The sequence below is a fragment of the Brugia malayi genome, assembly GCF_000002995.4.
Source record: "Brugia malayi strain FR3 genome assembly, contig: Bm_v4_Chr1_scaffold_001, whole genome shotgun sequence".
NCBI lineage: Eukaryota > Metazoa > Nematoda > Chromadorea > Rhabditida > Onchocercidae > Brugia > Brugia malayi.
Genome location: NW_025062475.1, coordinates 6,232,139 through 6,258,629, shown reverse-complemented (window position 1 = coordinate 6,258,629; position 26,491 = coordinate 6,232,139). Strand labels below are relative to the sequence as shown.

At 31.4% G+C, this 26,491-nt stretch overlaps 3 protein-coding genes across 3 annotated transcripts in view; all 3 read right to left on the bottom strand.

The window, feature by feature from the left end:
- The window catches only part of Bm1977, a gene marked incomplete at both ends in the record, with an annotated part of 30,341 nt that extends 24,629 nt beyond the window's left edge, over nucleotides 1-5,712 (bottom strand). Inside the window, one exon of the mRNA XM_043076741.1 lies at nucleotides 5,677-5,712. Coding sequence (XP_042932675.1) covers nucleotides 5,677-5,712 — 36 coding nt within the window. The remainder of the gene's footprint in view (nucleotides 1-5,676) is intronic.
- An 8,525-nt stretch (nucleotides 5,713-14,237) lies between these two features.
- Bm18187 (Uncharacterized protein) lies at nucleotides 14,238-16,982 on the bottom strand (the record flags this gene model as incomplete). Its single annotated transcript, XM_043076740.1, has 8 exons — nucleotides 14,238-14,680; nucleotides 14,751-14,814; nucleotides 14,932-15,060; nucleotides 15,245-15,385; nucleotides 15,532-15,686; nucleotides 15,814-15,928; nucleotides 16,268-16,344; nucleotides 16,925-16,982. The coding sequence occupies 8 exons, from the start codon at nucleotides 16,980-16,982 to the stop codon at nucleotides 14,238-14,240; spliced, it is 1,182 nt and encodes a 393-aa protein (XP_042932674.1).
- Nucleotides 16,983-18,122: 1,140 nt separating this feature from the next.
- Nucleotides 18,123-25,785, bottom strand: Bma-smc-3 (glycogen synthase kinase, putative; the record flags this gene model as incomplete). The annotated part of the gene is made up of 31 exons (XM_001899702.1): nucleotides 18,123-18,194; nucleotides 18,374-18,480; nucleotides 18,659-18,833; nucleotides 18,999-19,073; nucleotides 19,165-19,311; nucleotides 19,468-19,674; nucleotides 19,803-19,984; nucleotides 20,055-20,163; nucleotides 20,275-20,406; nucleotides 20,484-20,618; nucleotides 20,710-20,791; nucleotides 20,933-21,036; nucleotides 21,124-21,239; nucleotides 21,326-21,476; nucleotides 21,575-21,661; nucleotides 21,859-21,983; nucleotides 22,084-22,183; nucleotides 22,370-22,469; nucleotides 22,600-22,703; nucleotides 22,833-22,958; nucleotides 23,150-23,237; nucleotides 23,341-23,462; nucleotides 23,655-23,858; nucleotides 23,971-24,073; nucleotides 24,245-24,359; nucleotides 24,436-24,499; nucleotides 24,607-24,729; nucleotides 24,825-24,914; nucleotides 25,035-25,177; nucleotides 25,503-25,614; nucleotides 25,771-25,785. 31 exons carry the CDS (start codon nucleotides 25,783-25,785, stop codon nucleotides 18,123-18,125), a joined length of 3,615 nt encoding a protein of 1,204 aa, XP_001899737.1.
- Between the last annotated feature and the right edge of the window lie 706 nt (nucleotides 25,786-26,491).

The following is a 26,491-nucleotide window of genomic DNA, read 5'->3' as shown; positions in this document are numbered from 1 at the left end:
GACTGGCAAATAATATATGAAATTCAAGAATTAATAAATTGCCGCGTATCAAAACATTGCACCTCGAGTGTGGTAACATTAATATTCGATTTTCTGACAACAGTAATATTAACTGAAAAATCCCTAAGTTGAAATGATAAAAGTAGTAGAAAAGTTTTTATTCAATTAATCTTATCTAACTTTCCTGCTTTATATTTTATGGATGAAATTTTTAACTTGCATTTTAGTACGAAATATGATAAATGAATCAATAATAAATAATGGTAAAGAAAGCGTAAACCATTTTTAGAATTTCTGTGATAAGAAGCTGCTCAGTGCAATGTGAAAGAATTTAAATGAATGGTTTAAAGCAAAATAGTGCAGGCAGGAGTCAAAGATTTACTCTTGTCAGGTGATGTAAATTAAAAGCAGTGTGAAGTTTTTTTAAAATCATTCTCAAAGGATTTTCTTTTTGTCTCCACGCTTCACGTTTCATTGTCATTCGACATTTATCTGATCGTTCAAACGGTGACCCAAAAAACGGGGCAGATACTTCAGCACTGTTAAAAATTAGTTGTTCAATTCTAAACAATATTGAAATTATTACCTTATTGTTTATTACCATATGATTCAGAAGACGAAAAACGGCAACTGTTTTTAAATTTCTGCACTTCAGATGTCTGAAGGTCATTTACGAGTTAATTTAAATTTGTTAATGAGCTTTGTATTTTGAAGGCTTTTTATAGCAATAAAGATTCATGTATGGGAAATTTGAAACTCTTCAACATAAATAATGAAACGAAGGTTGAAGAAGGATAAAAAATGAATTGTAAATCAGTAAGTATATCGAGCTGATCATTACAGTATCAAAAATTGAGATAAACAGGACAATTAAAAGTGTATGACGTAGTGAAACGTTGTACTTGATGAAAGCAACACAAGAAATGAATAAATATTTTCACTACCGACTTTTTTCTCGTTTTAATCTATATGAAATAACAAAAAAAAAAAAAATATAACAATATCTAATATTTTTTCTTTGGCAGAAAACTGTTTAAATCAGCGGCCAGAAACCGGAAATCACTTTTCTTTCTTCCAAATTTTCATTCTTTTTTTGAATGAAATTTTAATAATGAAAAAAAAAAAAAAATGGAAGAGAAACAGCTACAATTAACTTCTTAACGATCAATCAAAAAACGAATAAGTTTTATGAAGTTAATTTTCTCACTAATTATGATAAATGATAAATAATCGATGAAAGAATTAAGCTCTTAGCGACCACGCGTACAACATGAAATCCTAATGTTAATTTCCGGAGGAACAGCACTTATTTTTGGCGTAAATTTGAAATGAACGGACGAAATAATACAATGATGATAAACGGGCGGAGTATGGACAATTTCGCCATACATTATCTACACAAAACAACTTGTCGCTCTTCTCTTCGCCTTCGTCTTTTAGCCTTTTCTCTATTTCTCAAGGACTTTCATTCTTTTCAATAAAATTGATTTAAATTCGAGCATGCGTCAAGGATGACGCCTGACGAATTGGTGGTCATTTGATTGACGCTTCTGTGCAATATTGTAAGCTATGCATGAAAATGAATAGAGCCGATGCTGCGCAATTTTTTTCAAGTTTTTTTAATATTTCAAAATCATTCAAAGAAATTTCTCTTAAATTTGCCATGAATTTGGAAAATAACTTTTTTAAAATACTTTCTTTTCAAATATGTCTAAATATAAAATTCCTTTGAATTAAACCTAAAAAAGTCACGAATTAGATAATAAATCTTTTTAGATAATAGTGGGAAAAATGTCGTAAGTAGAATAGAATTTTGATTGAATTTATCACTGCTTTTACCCCTTTCCTGAAATGACAGTTATGTTTGGCAAGAGACTTTTTTGGATGTTGTTATGATCATCAACTTTTATAGCTTTATAAAAAAATTTATATAAAAATACTGCCCAGAAAATTCATGCTAGAAAACGTTGAATGCAACAAAAGATTAATAATTTTCAGAAATACCAACAGTGAAATATTTCATCAATGCAAAATCTTATGTGAGACATTAAATTAATTTCTTGCGAATTAATTCGTGTTGACGAAGTTGTTACAAAATCTGATGGATCGGAACCTAAATGAATCACAGAGGTGAGTACTGTCAAGAAGACACTGCATTTTTAAGGGGTCATTAAATTCTGTCGAAGTGAATGGCAAAGAAAGATACAAACTGATGAGAAATACGATGCGATACAACGCTTTCATCCAACTTCGTTATATTCTCGTGGTCTTTAGCGCCTTTCCTTACTCGTCAATAACACATATGCAACCAATTTCACAGAAGAAAGGACTTAGGCTTCATAATTTACCCAAAATCTATATGTTTCTTTCAAACACATTTCTAATTGATTTCTTCTAGACGACTGATTGTTTCCGGAATGCAAATGAAAATCGTCAGGATTACTTCGATGACTAATTTCATCCTATTTTATTAATATTTCACTCTTCACAATCCACTATTTCTGACGAAGTTATGAATTTGACAGCAATATCTTTTAACTCTTACGAACTATGTAACCGGAAATGTTCCGGATCTCTTTTCAAACCTCCTTCCTCCATATCATTAATATCATCCCGTTAATACCATATAACCCATATTGGAGCAGAATAATTTACGTTTTTCACTGAACTAAACTATCGACCAGCTAAAATTAATAAGCCACATCATAGCAAAACAATTGAAAATTCCGCTTGCATTTTAATGCAGCAGCACTGATCGCATTTCAGATTAGCTCAAAGTAGGAGAATGACTAGAAGATATATATTTTATAGAGTACTACAGATCATTAATATCATCCTTCTCAACAAATCAATTCTTCACTCATTTAGCAAAGATAATCTAGAAAAAAGCAACAAAAAGGATTCTTACATAAAAAGTTTCTAGAATCTGAGTTATGTTGATTGGATTGATTCTTTACAAGTGATCTGTAATGACTGTTTATTTGTAAAGAATCAATGAAATAGATAACTGATAAAGTAAATGAATATACTACACCAAGCATTTCCGATTAGTGCTAACATAGTGCGCTCAGCAGTTTTGTTGTTAAATATATGAAACGACTGAGCACTTAGTCAGTCATTTTAAAAACAATTCTATTGATGCCCATTTCCACTTTACTTAATACTGCAAAAAAAAAAGCTTAAATTTGCCTAACAAACTTATGATTTAGATGACAAATGATGAGAGACATAATAATTTGAAAGAAAAGAGAACAACGGCGCAATGAGTTTCTAAATTTTGTGACAACGATCTTCGGAAATCCAACAAAAATAATGCAGATTGAGATGAAAGATATATATATATATATATATATATATAATATATATATATATATATATAGCATATTGAACTGAAATTACTTCAAAACCAATTTACTGATGAAATCTTGATTATGCAGAGATTATAGCATTTCAAACGATAATTTCCTTACAGACAAAATTGATTCCAATTATCCTATTCTGAGAGCTTTTTTAAAAAACTTAATCTTCGTGGCATAAATAAATACTGGACTAACCAAAATATAGTATCAGATATATAAAACGATGAGATCAAAATTTGTAATTTCAGAAATGGGAATAGTAAATTGTGTGACTATGAATAGTAAATTTGGAAATAAGCAAAATGAAGGAAATTTTATATGCCACTAAAATTAAATTTGTTTATATGTTGGATTTATTTATATTGGTCATATGCTGAATCTGAGGCTATTTCCAAGTATGTACGAAAACGACATTGTAATTTCCGAAAACTTTTTTAAATTATTGTTTTAGTGAAAAGGAAAATAATGAAAGAGAAAAATGTAAGTATATATATATATATATATATATTACTGAGGCTTAACTTTCAGGTAAAGTTATTCACATATAAGGTAAGATAAGGAACTATTTACTTTACTTTGCTTTTCGCAACTTTGCGATACATTTTTAAGCGCCAAAGATATTTAGAAATAAATATAAAAGTGAAAAGTGCTTACTATTAATCTCTTGTTTTAAAACTTTTACGGAAATGCAAACATCACAGAATTACATTGCCTCCCATACTATGCCCAATTATACGTCCAAAACTTTATATTACTAAGAAAACTTATACTCATTATAGTCTAGAATTTAAAGCATAAAAGCATTAGCAATCGCTAAAGGAATTAATTCATTTCCAGAGGCGTTTATCACTTTAATCCATCTAATATTAATTAAGAGACAAATTTTATGATAGCGAGAGGAAATGATATCTAAGAGAAATGACATTTATTAATGATAGAAGAAACTTATAATCAAGCTCGCTAACAAAGTCATTTCAGACAGAATATATTAGATATTGCATAAGAATCAAACCGAAAATATTACGCCTTTTTGCAGGATAATTCATACGAGTTTAGCACTGATTATACAAATATTTGAAATTTAGAATAATTACTTTCCTCATTAAAAAAGAAAAATTATGAAGCAAAATTACAGAAATACTTTTAAATATAACATCACTATAAGATGCGACAAATTTTTTTAGCTACAAACCTTAGATAAAAGTTACAGCACACTTCGAATTGTTACTCTTACTTATATTTCGATATATTTCAAAAATTAAAACAATATTTTAGTTACTTACGAAATGGATTAAAACTGAAACTTTAACTGTAGTAAAATTGAAACTTGAACTGAATGACAATGTTTTAGAATTTTTTCAATCTAATGAATTTATGTTGAACCACATAAACAAAAAATCTAATTTTCAAGCTTTGAAAAGTTTGAGAAATTATAATATTAGTCTACGGGTATGTTCGTCTATTTCGCGGGCAGAAAAAGAGATAGACATATAAAACGGAATTTCCGGACATAATGTCTGCTACAGGAAGAAACAATATAGGACAGTTTCTGCTGTTGCGCTGCTCTTATCCAAACAGATGGTCGATTTGAAGAAAAGAGTGCATACTTAAAACTAATTGCAGTAATCTAATCAAAGCCATTATCACAGCGGTATAAGCTATACTTCACTATCAGCGCTATCAATCATGAAGCTTTGCGCAGTAGTAGATATGAAGTGCTCTGATAGGTCTATCTAATGTTTCCAGACCGCGTGCACTCTGATTGTAGGTACTAAACGCAAAAAGTATTGGGTCGAAGAAGAGTAATATGATATATTATCTCTTATCGTTTACGAATTAAAATCATATTGTCAAACAAAACTATTGAGAAATCCTACGCAAATTGCAATGGTTCTTCCCAAAAGAAGCGATGTAGGAAATATGAAATTGTAAATGAATTCAAATATTCTCGCAAAAAACATCAGATTAGAAATTGGATTATCAAATCAAAAAATCTCAAGACCATTACTTATCGCTTGACATTGTAAATAACAGGTAGTAAAATTATAGAAATGAATTGTTTTTCATTCTTAAATTTTAGTAATATTGTAATCAAAGAACAGAAAATTTGCTACTTTTTTCAAAAACATTAGTTCACAAATCACTTCAATGGATTATTAATCACTGAAAATTGTGAAATTAGTCAAAACAATGTCCAGAGGAAATCTATGAAGAAGGAAGAATGCATTTCTTAAAGCCATTAGAACAAGCATCCATGAAATTCCTTTCTGCATCCATTTTAAAAGAATAAGCTAAAATTTAACAAACAAAAACTAACATAATCTGGCTCCGGTTCCTCATAGTCTTTCGACATAACTGATTCATACGCTTCCAATATACGGTCAAAATTCTTCTGAAATGATATATTTAAATTAATAGATTATCGATACATTGAACGACTTCATCATCCAAAATTTCAAAGATCACAAACACCGACGAAGGTAATTCAAATCAATGAAAATTCATTTTGTTAAGAATTCAAAACATTTCCTTTTATTCGAAATACTGGAACTTATAAATTATACTAGGTCAATTAATGTATCTAAACCAAATAGGCTAAATTACATGATTTACTTTCGAATTTGTATTAATATTTGTTACATCAACAATTCGTAGTAATCTATAAATGCATTCTGTTACTTAAAAAAAAAAAAAAAGTTTTTTCAGCCACAAAAAAAATGGATGCAAAGTTGGTAATAAAAGAACTTTTTAAAATTTAAATGAAGTTCTGTGAATTTTTACTAAATTTCTGACTTCTACTACGTTAAATTTCGAGCTTTTCAGCAGCATTCTATTCCTCAGGAAAGGCATGATAATTCCAGTTAGTTAGATTTTCAAACTTAATGATTGGAAGGATTATGATGTATAAAACATTTCATCTCTTTTCTTTACTATCCTTCCCGTCATTATATTCAGTTAATTAAGATATATGTCTCATGAAAACACTGAACAACTGACTAATCCTTTGGTGCAGTCATCCGCTAAGTTAATTCATTAAGTAAACCAAATTAGTTAAAAAAGAAAGCTCGATATGTCTGACCTCTCAGGAGGTGTAGCACTATCATTTTCACACATCAGACCGGGATTTCTTGAAAAGCAAGAAATTTGATGAAAATGCAGTTATCAAGTATTTTTCAAATTTCTTTTCAAAAGAAATGATGAAAAACCCAAATGATTCAAATGTACAACTTATTAGCTTTTTAATAATCTTAAAAAACTAAGAAAGAAAACTTTTCTAAAGCATAGTTAACTCACTTCAAGCTTACGAGACGGGGATAAGTTGTCACACAGCGGAATATATGAAACAGAACATCAGAGTACTACAGTTTAGTCTAAATTGCGGTCGTTCGCATATGAAATTAAATTTAGCCTTCGCAATAAACTTTCCCTCTTCCCCGAAGGTAATTTAAGTAACCATTAAATGTGCCATGCAGATCTATCATTTGGAAGATGTCATCAAATCAATTTACTCCTTGCACTACTTTTGTATATTTGTCATATAATTTCATATCATAATTCTATTCTGACAAAACGTCAATGTCACATAAAGACATGTGCTGCTGAATACGCCATATTACTTCTTGTATGTATTCGACATAACTTAAACAAAGAATGCAACAGCGGTTATCTAACTCTTCCAGGAATATCGCAATTGCTGATGGATCTTCATTTGTATTTATTGTGATAAATGATAACCTTTTCCCGAAATTTCCCATACCAGCAATCAATGTCTTATTTAAAAGTGCAGGCGAAACTGAGTCTGAAGAAATATCAGTTGCTAGCATAATTATGAAATTGTTAACTATGAAATTAATCTTTAAGCATTAAAGTCTGTCGAAACGATAGCCAAAACATATAAAATACTTGAAACATTCTATTTACTCAAGCAATTTAAGCTTAACACAGCATTGCAATGGATGAGCTATCCTTTCAAAAATGGGAAAGCACAAATAATCGATAGAAGTTCAATAATCACAAGCTAAAACTTTAAAAGAATTTTTTGATCTGAACAAACAAATTTATTAGCCATCATTTCAAGTTGCTATCAATTCAGTTTTGATTACTTAACATAATATATATTATGCAGTTGCAAAATTCTTGTAAAGCACAAGTGGCTAGAGAAAGGCATCAGAAACAATTTTCGTTTAGCATCCGATTCTCCTTTAGAAAAAAAAAAAAAAAAAAAATCACTAAATTGATTATTTAACATACTCGTGCCACAATAGTTCTTATCATTGTTATCAAGAAACTTTCTCATACTGTAAAGAAAGATAACGTCTTTAGTTTGCTAACTTTAAAGCTCATGCTGAAAGCATTAAATAAGCAATCAGAAATTGAAACAGAAATCAACGAATAAATGACACACTAGAAATGATGCGCTGTCTCTTAAATTTAACTAATACATATATGTACGAATAAAGTGAGTATTGAACAAGCACAATAAAAGAAATGTTTACATAAAAATGATCAAAAGTGAACCGTTATCACTAATAATTGATTGCTATCTTTATCAAAAAAGGTTAAGCATAGCTATTACTTTTCAATGCACCAAAAGCAAAGCAGTACAGTCCTGACAGAAACCTGACTATACCTAGAGCAGAAAGAAAAAACACTACCATGACGGTTGAATTTCACGAATTTTTTTTGAAATTTTCTGAGATTTTGAATTTTATAAAAAAAAATCCCATATAATACAAGACATGATTGAAACCTCCATTATATGATAAGAAGATACTGTAAAACTTCTTTCGGGTTCACTTATTTACCTTACTACTTTCTTGTTTCGTTGCCCTAATTTCCATTTAAATACTGGCTTACGTTCTCTTTTTTTATCCACCATCACGAATTCTTTTCATTCTCCAACAGGCAATGTAATCTGCAACTTCTCTAAATTTCCTTCTGCACTGCTTTTACAACTATGAATTATTTTATTCAATCAATCTTTTTTTATGTATATGTATACGAGAAATAGCGTTAAAAAGTAAACAAAAAACGCTTGCATAAGTTAATAGTTTGGTTTATAGTGACTCATTAGCTTGACACTTTTAATCAAAATTCCTTTACATATATGATTATTATAGAAGTTATAAAACAACAAAATGGGAAAAAAGATATCATGATAGACGAGATTACTACCATCACCATTACGTGGGAGATCGATACACAGTTGATGAGTAATGAAAACTTAAATTCAAAGTCGTCCGATTAGATATGTAATTCGTCATTCAATTTGTTGAATGGCTTATTCACCTCTCTCTCTCTCTTATGCGTTAGGATATCAAATCTCTTAAATATATGATAAGTTTGTGGAAAAGTAACGAAAGATAATTGCTTGATAACTAGAAATTTACACGCAGGATCAGCAAAAATTCTTATTATAACTACTTCGAACAGTTATGAAAATCAATTATTGAGGTAAGTATTGGTGACAAAGACATCTTATTGTGTCGCACGGAGAGTAACAAATGGATGATGCCAAAGGGAGTAGGATTTATTTGCACAGAATAAAAAATTTGAGAAAAACACACTAAAAAGCATTGAGCGACTAAGGAGGACATAGAAATTGTGTATATAATAGGAAGCTAACACGACAGTATTCTTTCAAGAAACCAAGTGCGACTGGTATCGAGGTACCAAAGGTAGTATGAAATGATGGATAACTCAAAAATACAAGTGAAAAACCTATCATAATTTCTATTACCATATATTCATTGTCTGTTTGTTATGTCATGTATAAAGACAATTTTCAATGGGAGGATCAGTCGGACAACGCCATCTGCTAGCAACTTGTCGTGTCGTGATGCTAGTCCTAAATATCATCGGAAGTACAGTTCTGTTCATGATGAACCACACAAACTATGTGAAACTCATTGCTTTCGACTAACTAACAAATAATCATTCAGTAAAGAAAACTACAAAATCTAAACTTCTTTTCCCTATTCGTCGGATGATGCATGCATTTGTGAATTCTGTAATTTGAAACGATTAAGTTATACCGAAGTGTCAGTTATGTGTCAGACAAGTCTAAGGCACAATGTGTGAATTGTGCACACTAAGTTACCATTAAAATGACTGACAAATCTTTCTTTGCTAAAAAGATTTTCATCAGCGCAAAACTCAGGCAATTACTCCTGTAGGCAACTTGAATGTTTTGTAAGTCCTTCCTTCTCCTGCACTGCTGGTTCTCTGTTTTGCTCCCCGAAGTTGTTAAGCACATTGCATTTGCAGAATATAGCATGTCCAGGTTATACTCTCCAATGAATTTGCATTAATAAAGTTGCGAAAGAGAGAATTAGCCGCTGTTCCACTCACACCCATCGAATGTCAAACAGTCTTTTCATTTCAGATTTTGAAATGCTCCTCAGTATTTGAATTTTACGAATTAAATCCAGTAAGCCCTACCATCCCACTAGAAATTATTTTAAGAATCAAGCGCTCAGCTGTTGGGTCGCGGATTGTGCCCATCAAAGCAGAGAATGAAGAAAGAGATGAGAAGGGAACTGCTGAAATATAAGGAATGTTGGAAGCAAAGAAGGAGAAAATGGTGCGTGTGGTGAGAAATAAAAGTACATGAGATTGAGCTCCTTGAATAATGTAACATTTGAAGAGGAAGAGATGATGAGTGAAAATTGAGAGTAAGAGAAGCTTAGGAAGAGATGCAGTCCTAAACTCATCCTTGGCTCGAGGCAAAAGAGCCAAGATGAAACGTCACAACCATGGTTGTAGCCCAGTGTTCACTTCTTGATTTTCCCAGTGTTGGTTCATTTTCCTATTCTTCTCTCTGAGAGTTCTGGTCATCACCCATCTATACTTTCTGTTCCTTTTTGAGAATTAAATTTGACCAATTTAGAAATGACCACAGGCTATTTGATAAATTAATCGTGGGGGAGATTATCAAAGACTATTATCTTTAGTTCATTCAATACTTCTCGCTCATTTTGATAACTTGCTTACTTATCTAGGATGATCTTTCGACTCCGTTCCTATTAATTCATTGATATTCCGTGATATTAATTATAATCAACAAATAGAATATTCAGTATCAAGGATGAGATATGCTATCAACAAAACTATTTAAATGGTTCAATGTGTTGTTATCCTCTGATCTTCAAGAGTTCAGCTTTTGACATTTGGAATAAGTTTCTAATTATCTCAGTTCCTTGGCAGACCATTTAGCAAATGGCATATTGCATAGAAAAGAAGAAGCAGAGATGATGCAGAAAAGGAGTGTTGAAATTTGAAGAGGTAAATTGTAAGTAACTCATTATTGCTGACAAGGGAAGTAAGTGCACATTGGCATATGTAAAAAAGGAAAGGGAAGAAAACCATTATCAGTAGCAATTGCTTGTGACACTGAACTGTTGCAAAAGTGAAGTGTTCCTTCTTATGGGAAAACTTCATTCTCCTACAAACACAAAAAGCCAATTTCTGAAAATTTCTCAAATTTGAAAAAAATTTTCGCAGCCGGAAATTTCCAAATTATTCCACTGCAATTACTACTAGAATAATTTCAGATAAAATGATTTCATAGTTTAAACGATAATAGACGAAATTTATTGGAAGCGAAAATCAAGCGATCAGAAAAGATATTATATATAATATGAGTAGATGACAGATGGTATAATAGAATTTAAAAAGAAGAATAAGAATCATTTAGGCTAGGAAATAAGTGAAAAAAGAAAATTCATGACCAAATTGGCTAATTAATAAATGAAGAGGTAGAAAGTGAAATGGAAGACTATAAATATCGCTTGCATTACTTTACCATTTCCTTTTCTCCTATACTTCATTTCCACTCAACCATTGTATTAACAGGTAGAAAGACAGAATCAAAGACTTCCATTTGGATATAAATACCTTTCTAGATAAGATGTAGTGAAGAGAAACAGTTTCTGATAATTGGTCCTTTCCCCTCCTTTTCATTAAATCTTCCTACTAATAAATTATTTTATATAAATGAATAATAATTCTTGATTTCTTTCTTTATCACTGTTAAAAGATGACCCAACTTTAATGATGTGTTATAATGCCGTTAATTTTCCAAGTTTGATTTGCCGGTTGATATTAACTTTCATTTAAAATATTTTCCACCGAATAAAATATGCATTAATTTTTGTTCAGAAACTCTGATCACCCATTAGAAATAATAAAAGCAATAAATTAATATTCTAACGGAAGCGCTGATTATTATTAAAATAATTCCAGCGGTCCACTTCTTCTGAAAAAAACAAAAGTAGTACAGGATTATTTTTATGTTTCAGATATTGCATCCTGAAAATGTTCATACTTAACTTTCTATAGTAACCAAATTCTACTAACAAAATTACTCATCGTTATAATATCAAGTTAATCCTTAATCACTTGATCAATTGGTCATATCAGCAACCCAATTATGCTAGAAATTGTAAAAGTGAAAAGAGAGAGAAAATAAAATTCAGTAGAATTAATGGATAGCTGTATAAAGTTCGATCTTTTTTAGAAACAGATAGATTGTTTACCATATAAACAAAAGTTACAGACTGATAACCATCTGAACAAAGTTATCTAAAAATGAAATTTTAAAAGCAATTCTAAATTTTCATTTTTTGTTTTTTGCTTATTGATAAATTAGATAATTTCAATTGGATAAAACTATTAGTGGAACTATCAAGTTTTTCTTTTCTTTTTTTTTTTTTTTTTGAGAACGATTAGAGTAGTTATTGGTTTCTTTTTTAAAAAAGATTTTAAAATTTCAACATTTTCATTTAAATTCATTCTTTTCTTGCATTTCAATCTTTATTTTCCAATATTTACTGTGCAAACGGCCATTATTTTATTAGTTCATAGTCAAATAATGAATGAATGCTGAGCTAAATTGGAATAAGGTGAAATAACTTCAGTTTTAATAATAAGTAAAAAAAAAAAGTGAAAGATGAGTTTTAAGAATTTATTAATCAGAAACCTTTTAAAGTAACAATTAAATGAAACTAATTGATATAAGTAAAACTTTGTTGAATTATTGTCGGGAATGATAAAAAGCATCATTTTAGAATTGTTAATTCGTAAGAAGTTTCATTTACCTTCTCATTAAAAATTAATAATATTTCCTACAAAAAGACCTTTAAGGATGGTCATTTTGACTGCTTTATTCTGATCATGGACGACTGTATTCGAAAGATATGCATCCATCTGTTCTATTCTCTAAACAGCTCGGTGTTTTCAGATTGCGTTTTAAACTCTAGAGGATAAATTTAAGGTTTGACTTTCATTTGATCTGAGATCAATGTCGCAACATAAAAAGAGAATAGAGTTTATTACAGATGGATTAGGTCTACTCTGAGTTGCAAACTTTAAGCAAACACCAAAAATTAGTCCTAGTTACTCGTGAACCAAACGATCACATACATGAAAAGACTCCCGAACCGAATAGAAAATAGAAGCAATAAGATATCATTTTTTCGAAATGGAAGTAATACATAAGCTAAGTAATCTGAAAAAGTCTGTAGAAAAAGATGAAAGAATGGTTTTGGATGGAATGAATTGGACAGGAGAGATTCAAATTCGGTGTAGCCAATAAAAAGGAATAGGAAAATAATAGGTGTTTCATGCAATGACCTTCTAGTTTTCTCCACGCATCTGCATATCCGGTACTCGTGCCAGTAATGTTCTGAGGAACGTATGCACCCATAATAAATACACATACACACACACACACACACATGATATATTCTTGTCGTATAGCTGTCAAGGACTCCATCTAGCATTCAGCATTCATTTTTGATACACAAACTTCAATTCATGATCGAGGAATTTAGTCCAAATCGTTGTAATCACAGTCTTTCACTTAACTGATGCATTCCTTATTCTTTTGATTCATAAGTGCAACCAATCTTTTGAACACTTATTAATATATAATTGTTTATCAGAGAATTGTATGTTCATGACAAATCAAATTTCTTGCTTAACATTAAAATGATGTGATTTTCATTCAAGTGTAAAACTTTGAAATTCTGAATATTACATTATTCTCAGACAAACAATTTCGAATCCAAATGTAAGAATTATGACTGCTGAAGTGAATCAATAGGAAAGAAGACCAATAAAAGGAAGTAAATTATATCATATAAATAACATACTCTTATAAATATATAATTTTTTCCACACAGAAATGCAACCTCAAATAGGAATGACAAATGTTCAAATTTCTTATCACTTTACTTAAAACATCTTCCGGAATTTTTTTCCTTTTGCTCTAAAGCATTTTCGAAACAAAAAACTGCAAAACTAAGGATATTTGTCGTTAATTTAGCTGCGAAACTTTGTTTAAACTTTTTTATAATACTCAATTCTTTTCGTTAGAATTGAAATTATGCCTCAATACTTTATTTAAGCTTTTTGATTATGATTATTTTTATAACAACTTCAACTATCAATACTGCCATTATTTATTCAAAAATTCATTTTGCACTTTAAATTAAATTGTAACACATTGATTTCGAGAATAATTTTTTTTTTTTTAAAACTACTGTAATGAAGACAAAACACGCTGTAATCAATCCGTTGTTGTTTCTTTCTACGCTGTTCAAGTGAAGTTCTGGCTGTTTTAGGATTGTTTATTTTCTCTCATAAGCAGTTGTAAATTTTTGATTGCATTAAATTGACTTTCCTTTTAAAGAGGTGTTTCTAGAAGCATTCGGATTGATTTGCTTTCTAATTAATTCAGATAGTTTGATGTTAAGTTATTATACATCTAATAATTAGATCAAACTTAATTTTGTAACTTTCTTCAACAATTTTATGACTTCAGCATGTTATCATGTAAAGAAATTGTGTTAAAATGGAATTATTATTAAGAAATTTTTAGCAAAATATTGCAGCTATGAGTTTCTTTGCAAAATTAGAGATTAAAAAGACGTACGGTAATTTTTGTAAGTCATCCAGAGTGATTATATTGGAAACAAAAGTTCCATTGGTTCGGCGTTTATTAGGAACGAAAAGTTCTTGAAAGAATGGGTCCGACAAGAATACTTTACCGCACAAGCGCTTTTCGGGACTATAAACAAGTATTCGTTGAAGGATATTAATAATTTCCTCAGAGGCATAAGGTAGAATGGATCTGAGACCACGTGGTGCAATACGAGCACCAGCGATTGATATAGCCGCTTTCATATCCATAAGATCGGTTTCATCCGGACTTCCGAGAGCATCCATTACTAATTTAAACTGATCTTTTGCATTCTTGCCGGGAAATAATATGCTGCCTTTAGTAATTTCCCCCAGTACACAACCACCAGACCAAACATCTAAATAGTACGGTCATAAGAGGTCAATATAAGTTCACTTCAACTTGCAGGGAAACTATAGAAAACTTGCCAACTTGAGGTGAATAGTAAGTGGCTTTAAGCAACAGTTCTGGCGGACGATAATATCGTGTGACCTGAACAATTTGCTAAAAGCATAAGAAATTTGGTTTCGTCTTTTTTAATAAAAGTGAAGAAGATAAAAAATCCAAATAAGAAAAACCTTTCAAGTATTATTTTTATATAACCAATACCTGGTATGAAGTAGATTTTGTCATCCTTCTCATAAATTTTGCCGAACCGAAATCAGCAATTTTTAGCACACCGCTGATTGGTTCAATAAGCAAATTTTGTGGCTTTATGTCGCGATGACAAATATGATTCTACAATAAAGCTTACGTATAAAGAAATTTATCATTGAAATGTTTCAATTCATGAAATAAAAAACGAGAAGTGTTCACAAAAGGATTTTAAAAGAATAGAAACAATTAGCAAGGAAGAAAACTATGAATTCGAATGGCAATCTATAAAGTTGTAAAAACAACATCAGTCAGTAAACAAAGTAACATTCGACAAAAAACTCAATCCATTGAACAACTGCCATGAATACAATTTAATGTCGATATAATCAGGATATTTACCACCAATTTGTTTGACAATGTTTGACATTGTTTTCGGTAAATATTCAAATATCATTGTCTCACAGATCTAAAAATGGAGCTGATTGCAATTGATAAAAAATAAAAATATTTCAAATCAAATGCTATGAATTTTCATTCTCACTTTTTTGTCATCTGCTGAATAGCGATATTTTCAAGCAAATTGTAAAAGATTCGATAAGTCAACATTTTCACATAATTCAAAAATGAAGGATAAAGAAGAAATATCTTGTTATCTGGAGTAATACTTCGAAAGGTATACAACACTCGAATAATATTTTTGTGCCATCTGCAGCTCAAACCAAGCAGTATGTTCAGTTCTGTATTTACTTGTGAGTCCCCTTCGAAATCTGAAGTTAGGTCAGTTAGTTCTTAAACACTTCCAAATTCAAATATTGTTCGTTTATATTTGTGATTTCCAGAATTTTTTAAAACGAAGGCTCAGATTGAAGAGGGATCATTGAGGCCTATTTTCACCTGGCCAAGTTTTTTTGAGTGCGATTTCTTTGCGTGGTCCAGGACTAAGCAGTGTGCCACGGTAGACGTTACTGAATACTCCCGACGAGTGCAACCTCAAATTTTTCATCCGCAACTACAATTTTAACTTTTTGAAAGAAATTAAATTTCGGGTAAAAACTTCTGGAATCTTTTTTTCGGGTCCTTTTGCTTCCGAATTATTTGTAGTGAAGTTTATTTGACAACCAAAGAAGACGTACATTCTAGAAGTTATAAGATGAACACTAATGACGGCTGAATAAACTAACTGTTGTCAGTTTTCTTCATTTGACAACTTACTAACACGGATTTAAATTTAAATTAAAAAGGCCAAAATCTTAAAAGCAACATATCACAATCTCAATACTTTTTTTACTAGCGAAATCGACAAGTGAAAACTACAATTTTAACATTTTCGAAAAATAATTCACAGAACCTTGACTTCCTTTTTACTTGGTAATTCTACCGCACTTTGTTCATGAATCAAATCGATATTTTTGAGTAATATTCCTACTGAACAAAACTTCCTATGAAACAGTGGAATTTCATATACACATAAGTCTTATCCCATTTTGTGGTAATTTAAACTCTATATTTAAACATGATATCTTTTCCATCTCCATCGCAATGTTTGACTCATATCTTTTTTCTTTCAAATTCGATATCCGCAAAGAACGTGCATCTGGATTTCCAGTTTTTACAACTTCCCAATATTCATCTGACAATTTCGGATTGTCTGTGTATAACTGTCTGTCTGTATATATATATATATATATATATATATATATATATATATGAGTCAAACATTGCAATATATATATACAAGTTTTTCAAATATAATTACTTAACTACTGAAAAAGTATTTTGGTATTATACAGAAAGCATTTGGCAGTAGTGCAAAGTATTTATTTTTCACACTTTTTCCTATTAAAAAACTTGTACGAATTTTGTGCAAATTTTCCACAATTTTCACAAACTAATGAAATCCAAAATTTCCTGAATGACCCAAGTAAGTTGTCTGGTACCACACGAAAAAACCCTTCCTATTATCAACTTCAATAGAAGGAAAGATCAAGCATTATATCACCAGTACCATCTTTCTCCACACAGATTTCACTCCATGTTTTCTTTCGTAATGAATTGTTGGACATGCTGCTCACAACTAAACAATGCTAGAAAAATGAATGAAGCTTGAACATTCCTCTATTTGAATCCAAGTTTGTTATATGCAAATCCAAAAAAAAATTCGCTTAATCTTGCGTAATGGGAAATCCGAAGTTAAATTAAATGTTAAGTAAATAAAAGTTCCCCTCCTATCTTGGTCATTAACTTCTGGTTTTAACTTCATCGAAGAATTCATAGAGCAAATCTGAATGCAATATTCTTTATCTGCAATATGTCCATTAAATCAAATGACTGAAATTTACTTCATTTTTGAAAATTTAACTAATCGCATTAGTGGGAAGAAAGAAGGATTTAGAAATTCAATGAAGGGTTATGAGTGATCAGAGCGGAGAGATGAAGAGCTTTATATGTGACTGGTCAGATTTACATCGGTTTTCCTAAAGCTAAATCACAAAAGCGATTGATGTCTAATTTCAAGATTTCCAAAAGTTCAAATTACAATTTACTTTATTTTACAGTGAGAGTTTGATTTTAATTAACAGAAAAAAATCAGTGGAAATCAGTCGGTATGCTAGAAATGGTGAATTCCAATTTCAACAAGCGGGAAAAACGACAGGAAAATGTCTAGCGACAAGATGAATTTTACGAAGAGATGAACTTAAGTTCCACATCAAACAACAAGAAATTTATAAATCAAATGAATAATGCCTTGCAAAAAAAAAATCAATAAAACATCGTCCATGAATAATCAACAAAAGAAATTTAGGACCATATTTTTGTTGGGATAAGTGTTAATTAAATCACTTGCTCTTTTGAATCGAGATAATCTTAAATTATCTGGTTGGAATACAATAATATGAGGTCACTGAGGTTGAGGCAAACATTCAACAAAACCAACTAAAAATGATGCCCAAAATATTACGTTTCTAATCGAATACAAAATTAAAATAGAAATGACCATGACAAAAAAGTAATTTTGAATTAGTATAATATTACGAAATAAACACTGGAATATTTACAGATTTTGCACATCCACACTGGTGAGAAGATCTTTTAGCAGAGGAGTCTCGACATGCTATGAACTATGAACTCTTCGCTATGCGAAACACTTCCATAAACACTCCCACAACATTTGCTTCTCAAGTGACCTTAGTCGACTGATATGACTAACCATGTGTCTGGTCATCTTCAACGAAATCAAATGCCTGTTCTTTTGAAACAATATCGATGTGTGAAACCTATAAAAAAACAGAAAAAAATTAGAAAAAGTAATCAAGGCAAGCATATACAACGAAAGCAGCACTGTAATGTTTAGATTCACTTCACAGTCAGAAGTTAAACTTCTGAACGTGAAGTCATGAAAATATTAGCAAATTCAAGAATTGGTTATACAAATTGAAGGAAACTCTCAAGTTACCTTGTTCCGAAACCGAACACCATAATACTTCTCTGCACTGTCTAGTAATTCCGGTCGGAAGGTTGTCGTGATGAACTGTGCATTCTCCGACAATTCATGAATCATATCTGCAGTAATATATAATGATAAAAATGGCAGTGAAAAATGCCTTTCAAATTAAGATAAAACAAAAATTTGCGAGAATGTAATACTTTTTTTTAATTTCGAAAGTTTCTAAGAAACTGAAATTTATGAACACATTACTGAACGAAAGACTTATAACGCAAAATAAATATAAAAACGAACCAGCTACTGCCTTTCTATGCTGCGCATCGAGAGCTGCATCGATTTCGTCAAAAAGATAAAAAGGTGCTGGGTCACACTTCTGAATTGCAAATATAAGAGCCAAAGCTACCAGACTTTTCTGCCCACCAGAGAGCTGCTGCATTTCACGAGTTTCAGATGTACCCGTAAATGAAACCTTAAAAATATTTTCAAAAAGTTTCTTATATCATCCATTGCTAAATATAATACAAAAATATAATACAAAAAAATACAAAAATATAATACAAAAAAATATAATACATAAATAAAAAAAAATATAATACAAAAAAATATAATACATAAATATAATACAAAAACTTACTCGTATTCCAACACCTGTGAAAGTTTCTATTTGATGTAAGTCACTTTGATCCTGCGATGGCTGTGAGTCCTCATCCTGCAATTTTCAAAATATTTCTATTCCTTGTAAGAATATGAATAACGCAACATTTTTTATTATAATACGTCAGAAGTAACAGCTTGCTCACATGACTGACTCGCATCACTAAACTTCCATAACCACCAGGAACGAGTTTTTCAAAAACGGTATGGAAATTTTTTGATACTTGCTTGAATGTCAACTGAATGGCTTCATATTTACGCTGATCCAGAACGGTGAGTAAATCGCTGATTGCCTGCAAATAACTGATGAATATTGATTGGAAATAACGAAAAGAGACTCCTTCATCACTTGACACTGTTTTTTTTTTTTTATTCAATAATTTTCTTATTTATCTACATTTTCAAATCAACAATTTTTTCTTATTTTCAATAATTTTCTTATCACCAACCTTTTGATTGGCTCTGTGTTCATCCATTCGTTTTGCAAGATCCTCCTTTTGGCCACTTGCTTGTACGAATTGGTCAAGTGCCTTTTTATTTACGTTTTCATACTTTTTCAATTGTTCTAGGGCTTCGCCCAGCTTCTTATCTAATTGCTTCAATGAATAACTTTCGTAGTTCTTCGAATCCATGGGTAACGAACCAAGTTCGCGTATCTGCAACATTTAAATTCATTGGTGGACGCTTTCTTAGAGAATTTATCTTTCTTAGAAAAGTTTAGTGATGCGAGTCAGAAACAAATACATAAAATGCATTAGAAAAATAAGAAACATTAAAGGCAAACCTTTTTGGTAATTTCCTCTCGTTTTGTTTGCATTGCTGATTGCTTCGTGCAAATTAAGTCCACTTGCTTTGAAAAATCAGCGACCTGAGCTTCTAAATCTTTTTGCTGCTCTTGACAGTCTTCCAATTCGCGCGTTAATTTCTCGTCGCTTACTTCAAATTCACCCAAATGTTCTTCTAATTCTGTAAAAACTGGTAAGATTTAAGCGTTAAAATATGAATGAGAAATAAACCAACAGAACGGAAACCTAACCAGACAGCCGCGTTATGATTTCAGAAAGCCGATTATTAACAGATTTAAGTTCCGCCATTTCTGACTGAAGGTGATTACGTTTCTCATCAACAGATATGTCATGAATTTTCTGAAAAATGGCTTAAAACAAAGATTAAGGCTAAAAAAATATAAAAACTTAAAATGATGAAAACTTATACAGTGATATGCAAATATAACATTCAAAAATTGGTGTGATTACCGACTGCAAGCTTTCCCTTTTGCGATGAAGGTTCGTCGTCAACTGATTCTCCAGTCGCAATTTTGTGGACTCTAACTCGGTCCTCGACCGACTAACAGAATCAAGGCGTACTTTTTTTCCTTTTATATCTTCCTACAATAAACATCGATATCGTAAAAATAAAGAAATAGTAATTGACTACATTATTTTTCTGTAGCAGTAGATGTTACCTGCAATTGATCAAGCATGTTTTTCTCTTCGTCGCTGAGTTGTGAGAGCAAAGGAGTGCCAAGCTGTCGTTGTAAACTTTCTTTCGTTGCTTCCATTTCGCGGATTCGATTTTTTAAATATAAACATTGTCCTACCTGCAAGAAAAAAAGTAGACAAAGTAAGGGAAAATTATTGCCCTAGATTAATTTCAGGTAATTTTGTTGTAAAAAATAACTGTTAGAAAACCTTCGGTTCTTTATTCTTTGTACTTTGCTGGAGTTGGTGTGACAAGTAACGCTTTTTTTCAGACGCGGCTCTATGCTTGTCCCTGAAGGGATGTAAAATAGAAAGAAAATTTTTAACTTATTCAAACTGATATTTCTGTTTGCATTTTGAAAAATATTTCCTTTTAATCTCTCAAAGTCTATTTCAAGCAGTAAAAGAGCAATGAATAAAGAACAAAACTTACTTCAAATATAAAACTTCACGTTCCAATGTATCAACTTCCATACGCAACTTTTCTACGTTTGAAGCTTTATCATTACTGGCATGGACTGCCTTTTCAAGAGCTTCCTGAACATTTTTCGTATAATTAAAATGCTTTATTTCAAGTATTCACAAAATCACTGTGCTTTGAAAATTAAAAAAAAAAAAAAAAACCTCAAATTGAACTTTTTGCGCATGCATTTGTTGAACGGCACTATAAAGTTCCAAACGAGAACGTTTCACATCAAGGAAGCCTCCTGTCATTTCGCCACGTCGACTCATTTGATCGCCTAAAATAGATTCATAAAGAACAAATGTGAGAAAAAGACGTGGTATCTCATGATATTTCACAGGCTATAAAAAAAGCAAAATGAACCCTCGAAAGTGACGCAATCAAATCCTTCACGTTTTGCCAAACGATTGCCAGCAAGCATGCTACGTACCACAGCTACGTTGCCAAAAATATGACGAAAAACAACACCGTAGATGGATTCATATTCCATTCCATCAATTAAAAGTCTTGCTTCCTATAACAAATAAAACATCGATTAACAACCAATACGCAATAAACAATGAATATTTGCATGCAATTATCATTTCATTAACATGATTTATAATTCCTCACCGGATCATTAACTTCTCTTCTTGGTTTGGCAATCAAACGATTCAAGGGGAAGAAATTTATTTCACCTAATAGTTTTTGCTGATTTATCTGAAACCAAACACTAGTAAGGACAAATACAAAAGATAAGGCAAACAGATAATAGCTTTTGCCTATCTGCCTTATCACCATCATTTCTCTGAAATCTCTTTCCATCATTATTAAAATAGCAACGAAAAGAAAAGAAGAAATCCTTCTTGTTATGATCATTCATATATAAATTTGGATATTCTCAACTAAAAACAAACCTCTTTCATGATTTTCATCGCAATACGGTCATCATCAACCACATGATAAAATAAACGATTACCAGTAGTAACTTCAACTGCTTGGTAGTAAGCCTTATCACAACGAAACAATTCAATCACAATACCTAAGTAATTTAAGGTAGTTTAGTTAGATGATTAATAGTCCCGATTAAGTGTTTACACTTAAGAAATAAAATGAGAAAGGATGCGAAATGGAAATGATACCATGGTAGCCACTCAAAACAGAGTCATATTGTCCATTACGATTTTGGGTACGAAAATGATTTAGCACATGCTGTACGCTATCTACTCCATTCATTACAGACTAAAAATAAAGAAGACCAGACAATGACTAGTGAAATTAGAATACGCTTATGATATGTAAATTGTTTAAGATGAAATTTAAACACAGAATTTCTGATGCAACTAATCTCTGCAATGATTCATTTGAATATGCAATACAATTATTTATGGTTAGTAAAAATTTTCATTTTCAGCAATCAAATAATACCCTTGGAACCAGACGCCGGAAATCTTGCTCAGCTTGTTGCACATCAACTTTGATTGCTTCCAAATTATCACGAGATGCTTTTTCTTCTCTTGATGCTTCTCTGCAGTTCATGAAGAGCAGTAAATTTTCAAATAAATTTGGAACAAATAAGATCAAATAGAATAAATTCATGCAGTTAAATCCTGTCAAAATAAAAACTAAAAATTAGGTTCCGAAAATGCCAAACTTACTGCTGAGTAACACTAGCTTCATCTAAGCGACGTCGCAAATCGGCCATATCTTGATTCATCTTTGTTAATTTGTCAACAAATTCTTCAGCACCTAATCCAATTTCCTAAATAAACACATCAGCTTTGAATAATTAATTGGTCGAGAAAAAACCTTCTACTACTCTAAATTAAAAAGGACAGATGAAACATAGAAATTCATTCAATTAAGCATAATACGATTTGTTAGCGTATACCATAATTTTCTGATGAAGTTGCTGTTCTTCTTGTTCTTCATCCTGAAGACTTTTTTCAATACCAGCAATTTGTTCATGAATATCTTGAAGCTGACGGTCATAGAATCGAATTTCCTTTTGCAAGATCTAGGTTGATTTTAATTAATATTATTTTAGCTGCTTTGTACACAAATCAAAAAGCTGATCTCCGGATAAGCATGAATATCATCATACAATTATCCAATAACAAAATTAATTGCTATTATCAAAACTATACACAATTGGAATTTACGAATTCAAAAAGTGTGAAAGTAAACTAAATTTTGTTAAAGTTAAACCTTATCGCGTTCTTCAACAGTCTTATACTGATCTCTGTATCCTTGCTTTGCATATAGTTCTTTGCATCTTTGTTCCGCAATACGAATACTGTAACAGTTATTCAACAAATACTGTTCACAGAAAGCAATATTTTCAATTCGAAAATATCTTATGCAACAGACAAACTCAAACAGCGATTTCTTACACTTACTCAGTATTTAATCGTGCTGCGTCCTCAACTAAGGCTTTGTATTTTGGAATAATTGTATTGAGTTCCTCTTCTTTTGCAGCTATGTCTGTTTTAAGCTTGTTCAACACATCCTCCGCTTTATCCTAGATTTTATCATATAAATTCGGAAAGTTTAATAAGCTGTATGTTGGTTCATCGTCAAAATTTTTTTGAATATTTCAATAATTTAAATCTTCTGGAAACCATGACAAAAAGAATAATATTTAAGTTGGTGCAGTGGTTAAATTTACACTGCTTAGTACCATTAGTACAGCACATCGATTACAGAAACTTACTCTCCCAGAGCGTTCCTTCTCCACATCTTCGCGCAAGTCATTGATTAAAAGCTCTAATTCAGTTTTTCGTTGCACACGTTCGGTCTGTTCAGCTAGAAGCGCTTCCTTTTCTTCTCGCATTCCTTTAAAGCGTGCTTCTAATTTGCGTTGTTCTGCTGATGCTTGTAAAGCACGGTTCTGAGCATTTAGCAAGTCGTTTGTAACCTGCAGATGCAAACATGCAACAGAATATAAGGAAAAGGCAATACAAACGTCAATTTAAACTTGCTGTAAAAAAAATTTCAAATGAAATTCATAAATCTAAAAAAAAAAAAACCTTGCTCTGCCGAGTGTTCATTTCTTCACGTTGTTCAGCCAACTTGTCTAGTTTCTTTCGAGCTTCTTTCAACTCGTTATCGTATATCATATACTCTATAGATCTACAAAATAATGATTTTGAGATTAATATTATTTAGATTTTAGTGTCTGCAAAAACCAATCTGAAAACACAAAAAAAAGTAGACTAATCAACAAATAGTCAATTCAACAGTTTACTATTGAACTAGAAAGATGCATTAAGTTCGAGGACAGAACGAGAAAAATAGAATAACCTTTTCATTTTGTCCCACTTCTGATATTCCTTTAAGTCTTCTTTCTCTTCCTCTAAAGTCTTTAACCGTTCCTCAATGAATGCAAGTAAAGTCTCGATTTTTTCACTTTTGGCATCTGCAAAGAATTCTCCACTTATCGAAAAAATTAAAAAAAACCAATTTAACATAAGACAAAATTAAGTAATACAGACTTGTTTCTCGCAATATTTTCAAACTTTCATCTTTCCGTTCATCGTAAACTCGTGTTCCTGCCACCTAAAATATTCCATTCCCTAATTTGAAGAGCAAAACAGCGTCTTCTGAAGAATACAATAGAAGATTACAAAACTAAACAGAAAATTACAAAACTGAATATTTCCAACCTCACGCAATAACTTCAAGCGGTGTGAATCAGGTGATGTAGCTAATTCATTGATTTTTCCTTGCTTTACAATGTAATATGGATTCGAACGAGAGAAGCCCGCCGATTCCATCAAATTCACAACCTAATGATAACAATAAGGTGTTCATAATTTTCGGAAAAAAGAATCGTTACTTTTAAAGAAATTCAAAAAACTGGATGAAGCGATTATAAACTCACGTCACTACGAGCAACCAACTTTGCATCGATAAAATATTGATCCTTCTTCATACTAACACGTCGCAAAACACGCACTTCATTTGCCTCAATCTGAAAGATATGAATTCCATAAAATTCTACGTGTTTGATACAAGTACAAAAACTCGATCTTTGTTACAAATAAAATTATGTTTCCATCGATTTCAATTTCAAAAATGGCAACAAACTCACGGCAACGATTCGGTGATCGGCATTATCGAAAACAATTTCAACACTGGCCGTTGTAACACGATCTCCAGTGCCTTCGTGAATCAAACCTTGCCTTTGTTCTGCTTTAAGATGGCTGAATTCATCCGAAAGCACAAACTGTATAGCTGTAAGCACAGCGATTAGATTTCAAACATTTTCCATAAAAAAATATTTTAAAGTGTTGAAAGTTTAATAAAGATATGTAAATTTTGTGGCAAAATAAAACTGAGTAATAAGCACTTCAGAAGACTCGCGAGTACTAATATCCGAATATTTGCATAAACGCCAGACTAAGCAAGCGTTACCAAATTCTAAAAAGAAGCTATTCCAGTAAACCCAAGATGAATGGATCGAAGGAACACTACAGGAATATGTAAGAGGCTCTTCTTCTCTCTTACAATTCAAACTTTTCTCTTTCTCTTATAGTTTTACTTCGAGTTATCAACTTACCAAAAAAAAAGTTACTCTTTCCACTACCATTTCGTCCAACAACAACATTATGTCGCGGTGAAAAATCATTGACTGTTGTTTCGCGATAACTACGAAATCCACTTATATTTACCTATAACCATCATTCTGATATTAAAGTTTAAAAAGAGTAATATCCTATCCCGACACTAATTTGGGTTAAAAAAGAAAAATAAAGATTAGTAGATCTAAGCCAGTAGTTTATCAAATATATGGTTATAGAGGGAAATAAAGAGAGAAAGAAACATACTTCTTTGATATACATTGTAGAGTAAATCAGTGCGGGATTGGTTAGTAGAAATGATTAACCGTTCATTGAGTATGTACGTGAAGTTTGACCTGAAACATGATTACAAAAAATGATGGCAATTATTCTCGAACCAGTTAGCGCAACATGCATATATTTGTAACTTTCGAACTGGAAAATGTTGCCTACATTTTCCGACCCTGAATGATAATAATAAAACAAGCGCAGAAATCCCTTAAAAACAAACCTGTCTTAAACTAAATAGAACGGTGCATTACTTACCATCACAACGAATACCTTAAATTTAAAATTGTATGTTTCCACATTTACAATATTTAATACGGCCTACCATATATACCGAGATTGAGCTGTAAGCACTGCATTTTCGGACTTAGCCAGTCAGTGTTGTTCGGTTTGTGGGGAGTTTGGTTTAGAGGTTTGGGAGGTTGCTGGTGAGGGGAAATAATGGTTCCAGAGAATAGCAGATACTATTGCAATCAAAGCAATTAGTTGTCAGACGATGCTCTCCAGTACAAGGTTTGGTTTTCTACTTTAGCTCTGTCTAAGGGAAGAGACCTGTAAACAAGGTACCGACACCTGCATATTCTGCTTATTCCCTTCCTCATTATTGCAACTTCGTCTTCTTATTTGTTATTAGATTTATAATATTGTCATTAATGTCAAATGATATTATTATACTATGCTTAATTATCATTAAATTTTC